The sequence below is a fragment of the Amphiprion ocellaris genome, chromosome 13 (assembly GCF_022539595.1).
Source record: "Amphiprion ocellaris isolate individual 3 ecotype Okinawa chromosome 13, ASM2253959v1, whole genome shotgun sequence".
NCBI lineage: Eukaryota > Metazoa > Chordata > Actinopteri > Pomacentridae > Amphiprion > Amphiprion ocellaris.
In genome coordinates, this window is record NC_072778.1 from 32415003 (window position 1) to 32433101 (window position 18099).

The window sequence follows — 18099 nt, forward strand, 5'->3', positions numbered from 1 at the left end:
GTGAGGCCTGTAACTCCAGATCAGAGACGTGTAGCTCCAGATCCAGAGACACCTGCAGAGAGGACAAAACACAATTACGGATCTGTTATTTCAGAAACATGTTTGACTTTGGTGTATTGAATTAGGGTCACTTGACAGCAAACTGGCAGTATGTTTTTAGTTCACAGTCTGCCCCTATAAATAGCTACAGTTCAAAAATTCAGTTTGGATCTATGACTGGAAACACCTTACTTTTGGTGTGTGGTAACATTATGTAAACTAGTCATAGCTGCAACCTGACAAGCCGAGATGAGGAGCCATATATATGAAATGTTGATTGCTATTGATCGTACTGACATAAAGACATAATAGTTGTAATATTGACCTCTACTACTGACCTCGGCACTCAATTTTTCAGCCATAAACTCCTTGATCCAAGTAATGGTCATCCTGAAATCTCCTGTGTTGCAGCAAATTATATGAGCTATATTATTTCCCTGGAGAAGAATCACACCTCTGCAGAATTACAAAAACACAGGTCACTTGCCTTCAGGGATGTCACAGAGTGATGTCACGATACCAGGAATTTGGCCATTGAAATTCTTTGATTCTCAATACCAAAAGAAAAAAAAAAATCAAATGATTGTAATTCAATCTTAAGAGCTTCAGGAAAAAGAAAGTGAATTTCTCTTTTTGGTTAGTGAAGATGTTTCATCTCGGATCCAAGAGGCATCTTTGGTGCAGAGCTGTAACAGAGTGGTGAGAGGTGAAATGTCCTCAATAGCCATAAAGAGAAGTCCAGTTGCTTTTTACTGGTGCACTAAGGATTACCATGACTTGGGTGACTAAGAATCCACTCTGAGGAAATAATTCAAGATAAACTCTGTTACTTTAAAAAACCCATGCTAGTAATGACAGTGGCTGACTAACATTATGAGAAGTCCCAACTCATGTTATAAGCTCCAGTTATTAGGTATTGTTGTGAGGTAAATCTTCATGCGTCTTGTCATCAGGGCCAGAGTCTGATCAGATATGTAAAGTTTTAGGCACATTTTAGCATGTACAGGCTGGATATGCAGCACTTCCTGTCCATCCACAAGGTGGCACTATCATTGTGACTGTAATTTGACCTATGGATGTAATGAGGGCCAGACTCTGATCACATATGTCAAGTTTGATACAGATTGGAGCTTGGACAGGCCAGTTACACAGTATTTCCTGCTTCATGGTGAAACGTCGAAATTCTGTGTGTAGAGACTTGGATGCATGTTTTTGGGATGATCAGAAAAGTTTAAGATGTTTCCTCCTTTTGTTCAAAATGTTATGTGACAATCTTTGCATGACTTTTGACTGTCTATAACTTCCTGATCGTCCAACTCAAACACAAACTTTCTCCATATACAATTCTTGGCATGTTTGCGGACTTCAACTGAATTAACTGTCCAGTATCTTCAGTATCTACAGCAACTGTCACATCTTACAGTAAAATAGAAAAATAATTAACATCACATTTTCAGAATTTGGCATCAGCTTGGGGACAAATATACCAAAACTTGTGAAAGAATACAGACAGCTACAGTCCCTTTGAGAGAGAAAGCATTAACAGACAGTAGTTCAATATAGCTGTTACAGGAGGTTAAGTTACTACAGCTGATGTTATCTACCACCAGTAATATTCACCATTTTAACAGGCAAAACTAGAAGCTGTTCATGCATGTTTTCACTTTTTACAGAAAAGTAACAAGAAGAGGTCCAATACAAGATTCAATAGTAGTTACTGTTAACTGATTCAGACATTATACACCAGGAATAGAATTCAAACCCCATCTGTAGGTTTGTCACTGCAAATGCTACTGTTAACATTACACATGTAGGTTTTGCTCCATGTTAATATTAAGATAGTGATGCACTTTCAAAGTAATCAATCATATTTTTTTTGAGTAGATGCATGACGTGTAACCTTAATAATTCCAAAGAAACTGTAATATAATAGTGACAGTCCACAATACTGGATAATAGAAACTTTTGAGATGTTCCATTCCTGATCATACATAATATTTAGCAGCTGTTTGATTAATTTGTGCACATTTGTCTAGTGAAATGAAATATGTACAGACAAAAACTTGCAGTGGATGGATACATTTTGCATGGTGGCTTCATGTGGCTGGGTGAGGATTCATAATGTAGCCTATGCAAGGAATTCTAGGTACTATGAGATTTAAAGAAAAAGCAGTTTCTTGGCCAGTGGAGGGTTCATTAAAAGTTTTGTTTGGGTATTCAACATTCACTGAATAACACTATAAGGACGTATAGTGCCCCTTCCTGTGAAACCATTGCTTTGCCTTGTCTTCACAATGAAAGAAACCTTGGAAACTTTACAGAACTCCTTTCCTTGCAGTGCAGCAAACAGAAGTTTGGCCTCATCCAAAGATATAACTGGGTGTCTTATGGATAACTCCTCAGTCTAATATCCAGGCCCACCTGCTTGTAGGCACATATGGCATTTTTACTTTTCATTTCTAAGTCAAATTCACTCCATCAATTCACTTTATATGGAAACTGCTTTCCAACTGTAACTTCATGAAGCACAGCCTAGTATTCAAAACTCCACTATTTCCTCCAGGCTGATATTTCCAAAAAAGTAATTTTACAATATTTAATCAGAGATGTGTAAAATTAGTCTTTTCACCACTGGATTCCACTCATTGCTCTCAGGTAAAGACAAACTAATTAATCTATAATCCGTGACAGGCTGTATTTTATTGAGATGAAGTCACACAGAATGATGAGTCATCTCAGGGAAACACAGCTACAACACAGATTCAGATTCTAGAGAGACCAGTTCTTGGCTTCCTGTCCTTTTCAGCTATAGCTTCTTGGTAGTTCATAATGCCAGTTGTCGCGCTGCTTAAGGTTAGGCTGTTTTATCTGTGTTTTGTGATGCTTTTTCATCAGTGGCTCTGCTGTTGTCAGTGCTGCCTCACAGCAAGAACTCTCTGGTTTTGATTCATGTAGTGAACTTTTTCTGCAGTCTACTTTCAAAAAAAAAGTTCATTCTTAACAGTTATTGGATGAATTGCCATGAAAGCTGCAACATTTGCTCAAATTAACATTTTTTTATCCTATAATGCTTTAATAAGACGGTAAATATGGTGAACATTATACCTTTCAAAATCGATACGTATAATATTGTTATGGCGGACATGTGTGCAGTACAATAATCTTGCTAATGTATTATTCCTTTCAGTAAGTTATCATACGGAAATGTTAAACCTTATGTGCTTCAAGCTTCTCCAGTGTGAGATGTCCTTGGGTCTTTAGAGTCACTGTGTGCTTCATAGAAACCTGTGCTGGAGATTTTTCATAAGTTCATAGCACTCAGTTGAATTGTCTTGGACATAATCAGTTAATTGAAAAAGTGTTATATTAATTAAATGATAATGAAAAAATTATTCTTGTTTGCAGCAAAACCTATTTAAGATTAGATGAAATACAGACCAGCAAGAAAACATACATTTTTTAATCAGGTAAATTATTTCAATGATGAGCAGTTATGAGAAATTAACCCATTAAGTGACCCATTGCTTCAACACTGAGCTGAATTGTAGAAGGAATAGTTCTCCTGCTAATGCTAGAAATCTGCTTCTATCCAACTCACATTTATCCAATTAAGAGTGCTGATGTATTTGTAAGCAAACCAGGAAAAACTAGTGTTGATTTAGGGGCTTTAGGTGATATCTGGTGACTCGCACAAAAACAATGAATTTGGGAACATTAGGGCTGCAACAATAAACAGTGCAGATGGGAAATACATCAGACTGTGCTCATGTACATCCAATGGAAACATAAAAGGAACAATTGAGTGCCCTTCATAGCAATAGACAGTTTACAATGGCCCTGGGGGAAGATGACACAACAGGGGAGAGGAGACACAAGTGTTTTGATTAGTAATACTAATTATCTTCAGATCGTTAGCAAAGAAGAGAGAGCATTAAGTTAAATGGCCTGCTCCAAATTCTCTTTGTTTCTGCAACATAAATAGCTAGACGACGAATCAGATCTTCATCTCTTTCTCATTCTCTCTCCCTCTGACTCCCCCCTTATTTCTCTCCCTTTGAGGAGAACAAAATGAGTCGAGATCTTGTTCATTACAATGAAATCAGACAACATTAAATTGTTCTCCTATTAAATCAGCCCTTTGTCAAACGAGATATCTTCAGCACATAGCACAAAACGACAACTCAGCTCTCACACACACACACACACACACACACACACACACACACACACACACACACACACACACACACACACACACACACACACACACACAGGTCTCCGCAGAGCAGTGAATGGAGTCCAGCTCTGCTGCCACACTTAGATGATAATTATAGTATATATTGTCACAGTGGAAGCATCCTGACAAAACACAAACACGCCATATGCAGATTGGCCAGTTTAACAGGCTGAGGATAAATCAACATTTAGTGTGCACCGACGCTGGGGAAATATTTATCCTGGAGGACAAATGATGTGTGTGACAAAGCAGCCATATTGGGAGAAGTAAATAAGGCAGATTAACCGTTCTGGTGTTCTGGTGATGTTGTGTTCCCAGACATGTTCTAGTAGGACAGATGGAGGCAGTGAAACATGCAACCCTCATTGTATTCACAGACTGGGCACAGCCACATTAGAATTAATCAAATGAAAATAAACTCAGCATGAAGAGTGCTTGATTACTTATCATGGCAGGACCTAAAAATGAGTTAAGAGGACCCCAGATTGAGGCTGGACCACAGAGCCTCTTTCAGCAGCTCGCCTTTGAAACTAACAATATATTTCATAGGACTTTATCTTTCTTTCTGTCTTCTTTTATCATGCAGGTCTGTAATACCTTTTTACCACTTTTCCTCATTCTCCAATACAGGCGTTTTCAAGCCCCCCTCTGCCACTGTTTGCCTTGAACTCCACAGTTCTCTTCTGTCAACGACGTGGTGTGAGGTTTTTGCTTTCTCCCTCTTTTTTTGTTTCTTTCTGTCAGACACGACAGTCTGATATTGATGTCAACCCAATGGTAAAGTCTAGCCAGTCAAATGAAAGGTCAGAAAACAGACTCTGTATTCCTTTTCAGTAGCAACCAAAGCCACCCACATGTGATACTGCGCGCCATTATCAATCTTGATGAAAAGACACGAGGAAATCTTTCATCTAACCTGAAAATGTCTCTTTCACTTGCACCTTGCCTGTGGTTGAAGCGGCTTGTTTGTCATTTTCCGTGGAATTATGAGGTGCACCGGTTGTCCTCCTGTGAAGCAACGTGTTCTTGAGGGATTATCAAAAACGGAGGGAGTCGAAAATAATTCAGTGGTATTTACTTTTAAAGCATTCATGGTGTGTGGCTTCGATTGGCTTGTTTTGATTAGACGGTGAGAGAGTGTGATTAAAACATCATGCTGTTTCTAAGTGAATGCAATATTTCCCATAAGAAATAATGCATACGCAATCTTTCAAGCTCTAACAGCATTTACCTCCTGGCAAAGATCAGACTGAGACACTGAGACACAGATCAGTGGAGGAGTCTCCAGGGAAAAGTCAGTCTGCATCTCACCCTCAATAATAATAATAACACTTGCATGCGGATATGCACAGATAACACTTTCTTTCTTTCGTTCTTTCTTTCTTTCTTTCTTTCCTTTGTGTTTTTTTACACATATATTTATATATTATACTGTATAATTCATGTGAAAGAACTCAGAAACGTTGCAATTACAATCATTATTACCATAAAAACAATCTCTGTGTATATTCACACACCAGAGGGACCCATCTAATTGAATCTATTTCCTTTTGCAGATGATGGATTCACCTTCTGTCATGGTGGATGTTGTCTGATTTCCATGCTGTGGAAATATGGTTTTATTTTCCGGCTTATCTCGGCTGCCTCTACCTCATCTGCTCCTGGTTCTCTCAGCGTCTCTTCTCCTGTCTCTCTCTCTCTCTCTCTCTCTCTGACTATCTCACTAACATTACCACCAGTAGCAGAGAAATGATGGTAATTGGCCATTTTGGGCTTGGACAGCTGCTAACATGAAAGCAAAAGTGGCTTCAGCTTGGAGTGCTGGGCTCTAACCTCTTCAACAGTTTTCCCCTAATAACCAGAATACCTTTTTTCTCCCACACACTCTGTTCTCTCAATAAGCGTGCACGAAAATGTGAACGTGGAGGCGAAATGGATAAAAGCACGGTGGACACATAAACACACATGAACAGCATCTTTCCTAATTTCGCTTCTTCTTGACTGATTGCTAGTGAGAGCTGAGACAGAGGTATGTCTCCCATATACAGATTAAAAAGCCTCTTATCTAGCCTCTTAAAGCCTTTAAGCAAGGACGACGTGCTTCACTGAATAATAAATGAGAAAGTTCCACTTGACTTGTAGTTTTTAATTTAAACCAAGCCATTGCCTAACGTGTATCAATTAGGCATCCTTGGAATCTATGGAGTTGGCCAGCAAAAGTGTGAGATCATGCTTTTTCTTCACCCCTTTTTTTTTTTGTAAATGTGTAAAGCAAATGAAATCATCGCACGGTGTAACAGTGGAAAATCACAAAATTGAACAGAGGGATTCCACTATTCTGCAGAACATCCCAAGGCTTGGTACCTTGTAACAGAGATCCAATCGATGCCTGTAGCTTTAATCACATCTAACTTTAATGCTAGCCACATCTCCGAGGTCTAATTCTTTACTTTCACACCAAATTACTTTTTAGCCCAAGGCACAGTTTCTCAAAAAATGTATCTGTGGTCACAGCTTCAGTGTTATGACCATGATCCATTGATTGACACATGGCTAAACGCTGAATCCCAATGGAGAGGATTCAGGTTTCCAGGATTTCTGGTAGCACATATACAACCTGGCTGTTTCAGTGGAATTACTGCACATGGAACTTCTCCTTCATTACCAAGTGAGCAGCCTGAAGCCGTAGGGCACCTCCTCCATTAGCAGTGGGCCTAAATTCTGGTGCAGAGCACAGTCCCAGCCCTTTATCAGGTTTGGTGGCAGTTGCTTATTGCGCCTATCTAGCAGTAGCCAATAATTCAATGAGAGAGTGAACCGAACCTTAGTTAATTAAAATCCTCATAGCAAATTTGGTCAATTTCATTTCATCATTTCAGATCAATTCCTCCAGTTTCACTCTATCAGTTTATTTCCCCTGAAAACTGGATTTGCCTGTGTGGTATTACTCCTGAAATAGACAATATTCTCAAATGCATGATATATCTGATTTTTAATAATAAAGGATCGTCTTGTAATCCACTATTCAACTTGCAAGAGGCAGCTGCAGTCTTTGAAAGAGCCAGAGTGCCATCATGTGGAAGAGGTCCTTAACTGCAGATTGGCACGTAAAATGTATTAACATCAGATGCATATAGAGCTCAAAGTATCTGCAGGGAGAGTAACAGCAAATGTCATTCTGTAGAAATGTCCCTGTGTATTTTGTATATAAAGTCATGCATCTACTTTAATGTGTGGAGATAATAGCTGTCTTCTCTCTGTTGGAAAATAAATGAAGAGAATAGTTCCAGTTGCTTCCTCTGGATGTCTCTCTTCACCCAAGTGTTATTCTCTTATTCAGTACAATCTGTAAGGTGGTCACAGAAATTACATGCATCGTGAATTCTTGATTGCACCACTGCCAGAGAAATCGATTTCTTGACGTCAACGTGAAGAAACATTTGATTTTTATTACAGCATTTAAGGCAGGCATGAAACCTATAAACAGTATTTACCAAAAAACTGGTTTGGGAGAAATTTATGAGATTTTAGGGAACTTGTTCAAAACATTAAAGCACAATGTAAACTTATAATGACATCCTTTTATCCTCTTTTGCTCCTTTAGAGATTATGACACGAAAAGCAATGGGAAGAAGACTGTACTTGTTATACATGTCGCTTTGCCTCCAACTAGGATAAAAAGTGAGGAGTTCACGCAACCTACTGATAATTGATAGGTCTAATGATGCGGCTATTGCTCAATTCCTATTAAAAACAAAGCTTCATTTCCACACTTAAACCGGCACAGCGGACACTGACCAGAGACATTGATGTGGTCAGAGGTCAGCATTCATCAAGGAGATAAAACAGACATCACTATAAGAACTTTTTGAATCACTGAGGGGAATGCCAGGTTACCATCAATCACACTACTAATTGTGCACTATCTTCACCTTCCATCTGAGCCCTTCACTCAGCTCGGTTATACTGACACATTGTGCTGAGGAGGCACCAGATGATCTAAAGTTTTATCTCCTTTTTGTTCTTCTCAGTTAAATATTCTTCCTCCTCCGGCTGTGATCCCGCCCTTTATCACAGAGTCTCCTGGGTTTTTCCCAGTCAGAAACTCTTGGCTCTCCAAAGAAATTCAAAGCACCCAGATGGAGTGGAAATTGTGTTTTTGTTTGTCAGTCTGCTTTTCTGTCACCACTACTGACCCACAGTAACAGCCAAATTCAGCTCAGCCTGAGGCCTGTATAGCAAGACACTCATGAAATGATGCACTAGAAGAATATGGGGGTAAATATCTGCCTCATCACACTTTTGAGGCACAAAATCGACTCAAAAATCAGTTTGATAGAGAGTAAACACTTAACAATCTGTCAAAACTGCAGCATTTTATGTTTTTGTTTTTTGTTTTTTGTTTTTTTTAAAAGATGGTCTATCCGGAGTGTTGCTTCTTATTTGAATTCCTAAAAAATCTGCCGTTTCCTCCCTTGCTCTCAAACAGGAAGAAGAACTGTGGTTGTCTTCCGCTCGTCTTGTTTATTGGAACCCGCCTTCCTGTTTTCAGATTCATCCTGATAATGGCTGAAAGTCCCCAGCTGAAAACTCCACACAAACACACGTTCCCTCCGTCCTACCCCACTCATTCTTTCTCTCTCTCAGATGGTTGCTAGATAAGTCGTTTTGCAAAACCTTCCCCACACATTCCAGGTTCCCATGTGTGTGCCAGGTGAGCTGGTACATGTGGTGGTTTAAGTGTGTGAAAAAGGCCAAAGCTGACAGATTCACCTAAACTGATTGCAACTGCAGATCAAAAGTGTCAAATGTCAAAGTGTGAACTGGTAGGATGGGCTCAAATATGTGTGTGTTTCAGGGATAGTGCCATGTGCACCCAAGTCAGGGAAGTATGCAGGTCAGTGCAGGGGGAATGTCAGGAATGTCAGTGTAATTCAAACTCTCTTGTACAACCGGAGGCAACCTGGACATATTTTTAATGCCAAGAGTGGGCAAAAAATGTTAATCTGTGTGCTCTGGCAGGATAGCAGAGGACTTCAACATGCCAGAGTAGAAGCTCACAGCATCTCATCAGCGTCTCCCCTGAACTCGGCCGTCCTCCCTATGTGAGGACAAAGTTACACAGTGTTTCAGCCTCAGTGTTCCCAAACACCTGCATTGAAAACAAAATCTGACCAACCTCCCAGCTGTCCTCACATGCATTGCACCTCCTGGATCCAGTTCCCAGGCTTTAGTAAGCCTTTCATTTGATATCACAACATATCTGCTCCCCCCTCCTCCCTCCCTCCCTCCCTCCCTCCCTCCCTGTCTGGCTGGACGGCTTTTTCACGGCAGCCTGTTTTCACTCAGCAGCTTTGACAAAGACTGGCGAAATAATTACAGCTGGGCCCTAAACTCAGCGAGTGTTTGTCTCCGGTAATCTCCAACCAAACCCATGAGTGTGGACCGAGTCATAGGAAGAGGAGGAAGAGGTCGATTGTTTCTGAAAAAGAGTCAATGACATCATTTCAAAGAGCCTCGCTCGGGGTGTTCAACACTCGCGGTAAACAGGCAAAAAAAATCAGCTCGCTGTAATATATACACGGCTCTCCAAACATCAGCTTAACTTATCATTTCAGATGCAAGCCCATCTTGTTGAGAGTCTATAAATCTGTCTGCCTCCATTCATTCAGTCCTTGTACTATTTTTTTCTTTCCCCTCTCCCACTTTGTGCCACTCATACAAATTGCTATTTTAATTAATTCATTTTCTAGAGATAAGCCCCTAGTTTTGTGTCTGTGTGTACTTAGAAAGATAAAGGTGCTGACTGAAACCACAAATGGTTCTTTTGAGTGATGCCGTACAAGAACCATTTTGGTACATCAAAGAACCATCAATAAATGAATGCTTCCTTAAGGCACCATAAATGATGCTTTCACAGAGCTTTTTTTTTTTTTTTTTTTAAGATATTTTTTCCTGATAAACCACCTCTTTTCAAAGTAGTAATTTTTTCAAAATAATTCTGTTTTTTCTGCATTTTAAATCAAATTATTGTGTGTAGATTGAATAATAAGCACATGAACATAGTTCCTAGTAACCAAATAACTGTAACAAATACATAAAGTAGATAAAGAGCCGTGCCTTTAATAAAGAGATTCTTCAATTGGTTATGGTGCTTTGAGGAACTACAGAGCTTTCTGAAGAAGCATTTAAGGAGCATTATTTTTCTGAGAGTGAGCCCGATTTGAGGCATGAAGCATTTGTCCTGCCACAGCCAGGATGTCTTTTGTGATGGCCTGGGGACAGCAGGAAGACGGCTTGGGGTCCTGAGGAAGCCAGTGAGTAAGGGGAGGGAGGGAAGAAGTGAGGGAATGGAAGCGAAGGAGAGGAACAAACAGCAAGTCAGCGCAAAACTATGTGGAGATATGAGTAAGAAATGGCAAAATGCAACTTGAAACAGACGAATATTGGCTCGTGCATTAATAATGAAGGAGCCTATTAGGTCTTGCATATGAAGCCGTGTACTACAGATGTTCCAACATAGGAGAGGTCATTTGAAGACGAGGTTGCCATAATTCGCCGTGACAGTTACAGATGACTTATCGGGGTAGTGTAGCATATAAATCACCATGTTGCTACTGCTACTGCTACTACGATTGCTACTACAAGTGCTTCAGGCCGCTGCAGGAGAGGTCCAGGGGGGCAGAGAGCAGCTCCACGGGTAAAGCAAGGGAAGCATGGACACACAGAGATATTTACATACAGTCAGACAGACTTCCTGGCATTGTCAGCCTGAGAGCGTTGATGTCAGATCCACTCCTTCCTGTGCAGAAGGGAGAACGCCATGCGATGACAATGGGCCCAAAACAGGACAAAGAGGAAATGTTTAAATTTAGGCCCCTTCTTCCACCATCTCCTCTTTCACGGCTATGGAGCTCTGGAGCTGTTTAGTTTTGTGAATTCCTTCAGTTTCCCCCCCTGAGCTCCCTCTCCCCATTGTGTCATTTCAATAGAAGGATTTTCACATTCAGTGCAAATCCCAAAGGAGGATCAGCTAGTGAGACCAGAGTTCAGTCAATCACTTGTTTTCATTGGTGTTCTTTTAGAAATTAGAAGTGCTTTTTTTATGAAGCCATCGAACAAATAGTATAGAAGGTATACAGCAAAAAATCCAGCAGCTATGGAAAGCAGATGTGCATGTTAATGAAGGAAGGAAATAAGATTAAAAGCACTTCAAATATCTCAATATTGTGTATCTCAGTATTTTGTTTGTTCTGTAATAGTTCCAGTGTAATGTGTAAGATCACATTTTCACGTGAAATGGAATGGAGCTACTGAGACCAGTCGTCACCTGTTTTCACAGGTGTTTTGTTAGAAGTTAAAGTGCTTTTTTTATTAAGTCATGTGACAGTTGACATAAAACAACCAAATTTTAATGTAAGTATGCTAAGGAGACAGCAAAAATCTAATGGAAACCAGATATGCATCTTAATTAAGGTTACAAATAGGATTAAAAGCCTTGTAAATATCTTAATATTGTGTGTACCAGTGCAATATCAGTTCCAGTATCATGTGTAACATCTCATTTTCATGTGCAATGTTCAGATTCCATGCACACCATGTGTGATGTTTCATTATTCAAGTACAATATTTCATTTTCATGCGTGATTACTTATCACCTCAGTATCACTGCCAGCATTACTTTTCTATTCTGGTCTTAGCCTATATTAGCTCACTTATTTTATTTTTAGTAATGTACCTTACTTATATCTGATTGCATTTCTGCTAGGTACTGCATTTCTTTTGTCATTTCGGGGTTTTATTTCACCACCAGATCTCTCAAAAGAATTTCCTTTTGGTATAAATAAAGTTTAATTATACAACATTTAAGCTATAAACGTGCTATTGTTACTGTTGAACACCATTAAAATAATTGTAGTGTATATTTAATGCATTGTGCGGTGTGTGCATGTGTGTGTGTGTGTGTGCGTGAGGGAGTGCGTGTGTGTCTGCGTGAGAGCTTTATCACAAATCAGTGTCGCGTCTGCAGAAGCTCGTGGGGCAAGAGTTCACCGGTCTGTCTAACGCGGGGAGTTTCTCAGAGTCTGATGATAGCTGACGAAGTTTAGAGGCGAAAAAAGAAGAGAAGAGACCAAACACATGTGATCTGCAAACGAGTCCACAACACAGCGTCCGCCTTTTTCTCATGGAGAGAAGTTAAGCCCGCAGAAGTCCAGCGGATTACTTTATCCGGCGGTGTTTTGTTTTTTTATTGACTTTGAGCAGCGCCAGCCGCGATGTCCTTTTAAACACAAGGAGGGAGTCTGCTGCGGTAAGTTCACGGCTTTTATTTCACTTTGGGTGTGTAAAGGAAAAGACAGCTGACGGTGTTTGTTTTTTTTTTTTTTTTTTCTTGATAGGCAAGTTTGTGAAGTTGTTGTATTTTAAACCGAAGCTAGAGCTGACTTGTTACGCTTTTTAAACTAACGTCCAAAACAATTTCACCAATTAAGCTGACGTTAATGTAAATTTGATTGACGCCATATTTCCCTTTTAACTTCAGACGCCCAGCGCAGCTGAAAGTTAGACCTTTCTGTCAGTTCAGTCTGAGGTTTGAACGGAGAACCGAGTTGTTGCGTCAAGTTTGGTGACAGTGGAGGATTCTGACAGCTAGAAGTTCAATTTTGTGTATTTGACTGGTTTATATTCTAATATAACTAAGAAGAAGGCTGTGTTACAACTCATCTAACTCATATTGACATTATAACTGGATATTAACAGTTAAATGACGCTAGAAACCTCACATTTTACACTTAAAATAGGAATAAAAGTGCCTAAAAACTCCTAATGACATTATCACTTGGTAGCAACTGGATATTAATAGCCGAATAACACTAGAAACAACTCATTTGACACTTACACTCTAATAGATGTGCCAACTACACACTCATTTTGACATTACCACATTGTAAAAACTAAATATTAATAGCTAAACAAGACTAGACAGGTCACATTTTACACTTAAAATACTAATATAAGTGCCTATCAACTCATAATGACATTATGACATTATAACATCTGGGTAATAATCGGAAAACAACACTGGAAACGTCACATTTTGAATTTAAAAAGTGTCTAAAAACTAATATTGGCATTATCACATCATATTATTTGGATATTAATGACAGAACGTCACTAATACACCACATTTTACACTTAAATACAACTAAAAGTGCCTAAAAACTCATAATGACGTATCACAGTGTAACAACTGGGTATTAATAGCTGAATAACACTTAAAATATCACAGTTTAAATTTAATTACTAATATAAGTGCCAACTAAAAACTCACTAACATTAATATGTTGGAGCAACTTGATATTAATCGCTGATCAACATTATAGACATTACAGTTTACATAAAAATACTAATTAAGTGCCATTTACAAACTCATTTTGACATCACATTATCACATTTGGATATTACTTGCTAAATAACTCTAGAAACATCACATTTTACATTTTGAACATTAATATAAGTGCCAATTAGCATGTGTTGTATGACAATATAAGCTTGTAAACTGTATTTTTGGAACCCTTGAGTAGCCACTTAGCTTATCAATAAAAAGCTTATGAATTAAATTCTGCTAAAAGGCCAGCTTAATTGAAACACATCTGTGCTTATGATCTTGTGTAACAACAGAGATGTGCGCTGGAGGCTGCAATTACACAAGATGCTTCCATACATTAAAGGGATTACAAAATGGGGGGCAATTAACGTGTCGGGGCAGCACTACACTGAGCATCCTCTTCCTTCAGAAGGAGCTTATCTGAGCTGTGGTGATGTCACAGCTGGAGCGGGCCTGAAATAACCAGACATCTCTGTAGTGAGTGTTTCCATGACAACGCAGCCTCCTGGTTTAAATGGTGGACGGGGACTGTGTCTCAAATAATTACTTTGGATAATATGGACCAAATATGAAGGGGGCGGCGGGTGTTGACTCGTGGTACAGCAGTCCGTGTCTGAGAGTCACAGAATGAGACCTCTAATGCTCTCACTGAGTTTTTAATGTTTAAGTAGCACTTGGTATCTGTTATTCTTGACCTCCAGTGTAGATAAAATATAGCTAATTAAATGTTCTCCGCATTTAATATAATATATTTAGCATTTAGGGCATACATCTGCAGGCATTTCTTATTAAGTTAAGGCAGAATAAGCTTGATATGAAAAATGACAAGACAGTCAGTTTAAAGTCAAATATCTGAATAAAAATGTGGTTTTCTTCCTGCAGGTGTTTGAGAAAGAAAGAGGCCTGAAACATGATGTCCATTGGAAATGATAGCTGACGCTGTAGAATGAGAGAGGATGGAACAGACAGACAGCCCTGCCCCTGAGAGCAACAACCCTAATGGGTTTGTCAACCGAGTGTTTAATGTTTCTCTGGATGTGGAGAATGAAACCGGCAGTGTTTATATTCAGGAGACTGGGCCAGGGCCTGCAGAGGGGCATGGGGAGACCCTGGCTGCCTCCTCTCAGACCCCTGTCAAGGAGAGACAGGAGGTCAACCGGAGGACTCGTGCCACAGGGGGTATCTGGAAGATCTTGAATCGAAAGAGAGCCGTCTCAGAGCTCGAGAGGAGACCCCACTCCATGATCTTGCCCGGGGAGGCTTCCATCCCTAAACTCTCATTTGCTGACAAGGTTCGCTCTTTTAAGAAGCTTAAATCCCCTGCTGTGTTTAGAGGGAAGACAAGCAAATTGTCCACTGCCAAGTTTACCAGCTCCTTGGTGGATGAGGATTCTTTCTGCCGTGATATTGGCACTCCCCAACAGGCCAGCAGGGGCACACTTAGACACCGTGGCAAGAGGCATTCGTATGCTGGATACACAGCAGAATTTGACTGCTCGTTCGAAGACATTGACCTCTCAGCTCCTATGGATGGCCATCAGCCCACTGTCCTGGGAGAGGCTGTGACTCAGAATGGTTGTAAACCGTCTGAACGAGTTTCCTATGCTAAAAGAAGCCACAACAATTCAACCAACTGCAACAAAAGCACTGCAGGTTGTGAAGAGCTCAGCACTAAGAGTAGCCCGAGGACCCACCACAGTGCAGGAAGGAGGCACAAAGATGTGTGGAGTTACCTGAGGAGGATTTCCCTTTTGGGGAAGACCAATCCGGTCTACTCAGAGAGGAGCTTTGACTCTGAGCTTCACTCACTGGACAAAACCATGGATTCAGACTTTGGTTCTGTAGACTTTGAGACAGTCAGAGACTGTCAGCCGCCGCCCCCAAAACACCCGGACACCAAGGGGCACTTTGGCGGTCTGTTTAAATTTTTCAACAGTGTAGCAGAGACAGCCAGAAAATGGAGAACAACCTCACGCTCATTCTCTCCTCCAGAAGGAGAGAGGAGTCCGATGAACTCCCCACAGGCCCCACAGCGCACAGTGGACAACATTCACAGTGTTTCTCTGACCCTCCACAATGAAGGACTTCCAGAACCCCAGCCCACCCCATCATCACCACTGACCGCTAAATCCTCACACTCCGGTGGCGTTGACAGCGAGATTCCAGCACCTGTAACAGGTGGACGATCCCCTCAGGTGGTGCTGAAAGCCTTCCGGGCATGTCCAGGGTCTCGAGCTGTCAATGGCTTTCAGAGTTTTGAGGTTACAGACAAAACTGTAGACAGCCAGACAAACCACAGGTCCACAGCAATGGTAGAGAATCATATCCCTCATTCAGGTCCAAACACGGAGGCTAAAAAAGAGCTTGAAAGGGATCAATTGAACGGCCTTTGTCGAGAGGAAAAGGTAGAGGGACAGACAGGAAATGAGCAGGATTCCAGAGATGCTCCACTTGACTCCCACCAGATACAGGAGGCGAATGTCCAATCACAACAAGGTGATAAAGAAAGCACAACCAATAGTGTACCGGCATCAGATTCGACAGAGGAAATATTTAAGGTACGTGACTTTAAATAGAGAATGAGTTGCATTAATTAGCAGCTACTGAATTTTAATATGTTTACTGAAGAAGTCAGTAATTTGTGTTGCTAAGCTACTGTTGTGTTTCTGTTTCTTTATATAGAATTTTCATGTATAATGGCCACATATTTATGCCATAACCACATTTCATTGCAGGCTTTTTCCACATCATTAACAATGCCCCAGGCATGCGTCATGTAATTACTGCATAAATGCTCCAAATATCATTTATGTATCTGCTTTAACCATGGTCATTCTTTTGCTTCTTCAAATCATCGACAACAAGTTTTAATGGGGCCAGTGCCGTTGCTCATTTTTCACACATAGTCATAGGTGGTAGGTGTGGCACATTAACTGTCAGGGCGAAACAAAAACATGTAAAGCACCAGACTGTGAGGACGGGATTTGGGCACCCGCTCTGCTGTTGTCCTTTTGCCCCATCTGTTGGAGAAAAGAGGAAATAGTAATTAGAAAGGTACACAACACCATACTAGAGGAGTTTGTCCTTTCTTGCTTAGCCAGCCTTTTGTCGCCTGCAAGGAAACCCTACATTTCCCACAGAGCTAGCCATGTGTGACTGCATCAGCCCCAGGGCTCTGTGACGTCTGTACTTCATGACAGCACCCTTCCTTTCTCACTCCATTGGACGAATTAGTCATCTTGCTTCTAGTCACACCGACGAGTCAGGACATGTTAGTCCCAACTCATAATGACAAAATGAGATATGACATCTCAATACTCAGCACACTTTCATAGGGGGGTTATTATGCAAAGGCAAGGGCTTTGAGAGCATGTGTTTGGGTAAGGCTTTTAGTGTCCAGTCCCACTGTAATTCAGCTGAGTTCTGTGCTTACATTTATTTGTAGAGGCACGGATGTCCCTAAATGGCAAACAAAAAATTGGGGCTGGAATTTAAATGAAAGGACAAAGATAACACAACATATCTGTAAAATTACACGTATGTAAAAGACAGGGGAAAACTGACTGAACTGCAAGAATATGGAAGAACCTTGAGACCAAAGAGGCACTTGGAACCTTAAAAAGGACAGAAATGCATTATGCTTGATTAATGAAACACTTTCTCAGCGACATAGAGTCTTAGGAATTCTCTCTAGGATTTTCACATTTATTCAATCTAAATCCAGTGATGAATTCTCATATTTAATCTGAATCCTTTTAAACCTCTTCGTGAACCTATTTCTCTTTCGTGTTTGACTTTTGAAAAGTCAAAAGTTGAAATCTGTAGGCAGACACAACTTTGAGTGGCAGCTTAATTAGTGTTCACAACCTGTAGCTCCAACCTGGAAATGGGAGAAGACAGAACCTAATTCACCTACAATCATTTTTTTGTGCCAAAACTGCTCAGTGTACATAGTAAAAATAAATATCTAGCAGCAGAATGTAACACATGGTGATTAAGTATTCCCACATTGATAAAACACTACTTTATTTTCCTATATATGTAGCTTTAAATATTGAAGCTCCTGATTAAGAAGTAAAAGTTGATACACTGAAATTATTGATTTGACATAAATAAAATTTCACTGCCAGATGCTCACTGCTGAACTTTATGTGACATGATGCTTTTACCAGCAAAGATTTCACACAAGAACACTTTCACAGTACAGTGGTGTTGCAGAGTGATGCTTATTTGAGATTGTAAACAATTTTTTGATGAGCACAGACAGTATAGTTGTGTTGAAGTATGTTTTACTCCCTCTGGCTTGCTGAGTGACACAAATCCGACAAAAGTAAATTTTTGTTTTGGCTTGTGATCAAGTTAAGTCAAGGATTAACATAAGTTTGGGAACAGCGACAACAAAATGTGGGAAGCAGCTACCTGAATGTTTTGTACA

At 40.2% G+C, this 18099-nt stretch overlaps 1 protein-coding gene across 4 annotated transcripts in view; it reads left to right on the plus strand.

Moving 5' to 3' along the window:
- The first annotated feature begins 12327 nt into the window (after positions 1-12327).
- LOC111583145 (rho guanine nucleotide exchange factor 9) overlaps positions 12328-18099 on the plus strand; it is a 44920-nt gene continuing 39148 nt past the window's right edge. For 2 of the 4 annotated variants that reach the window (XM_023292095.3, XM_023292120.3), the window contains exons 1-2: positions 12328-12587; positions 14547-16222. In XM_023292095.3, the coding sequence (XP_023147863.2) occupies positions 14621-16222 (1602 nt within the window). In that variant the 5' untranslated portion in view covers positions 12328-12587; positions 14547-14620. The remainder of the gene's footprint in view (positions 12588-14546; positions 16223-18099) is intronic. The other 2 variants (XM_023292112.3, XM_023292103.3) reach the window with 2 other exon arrangements.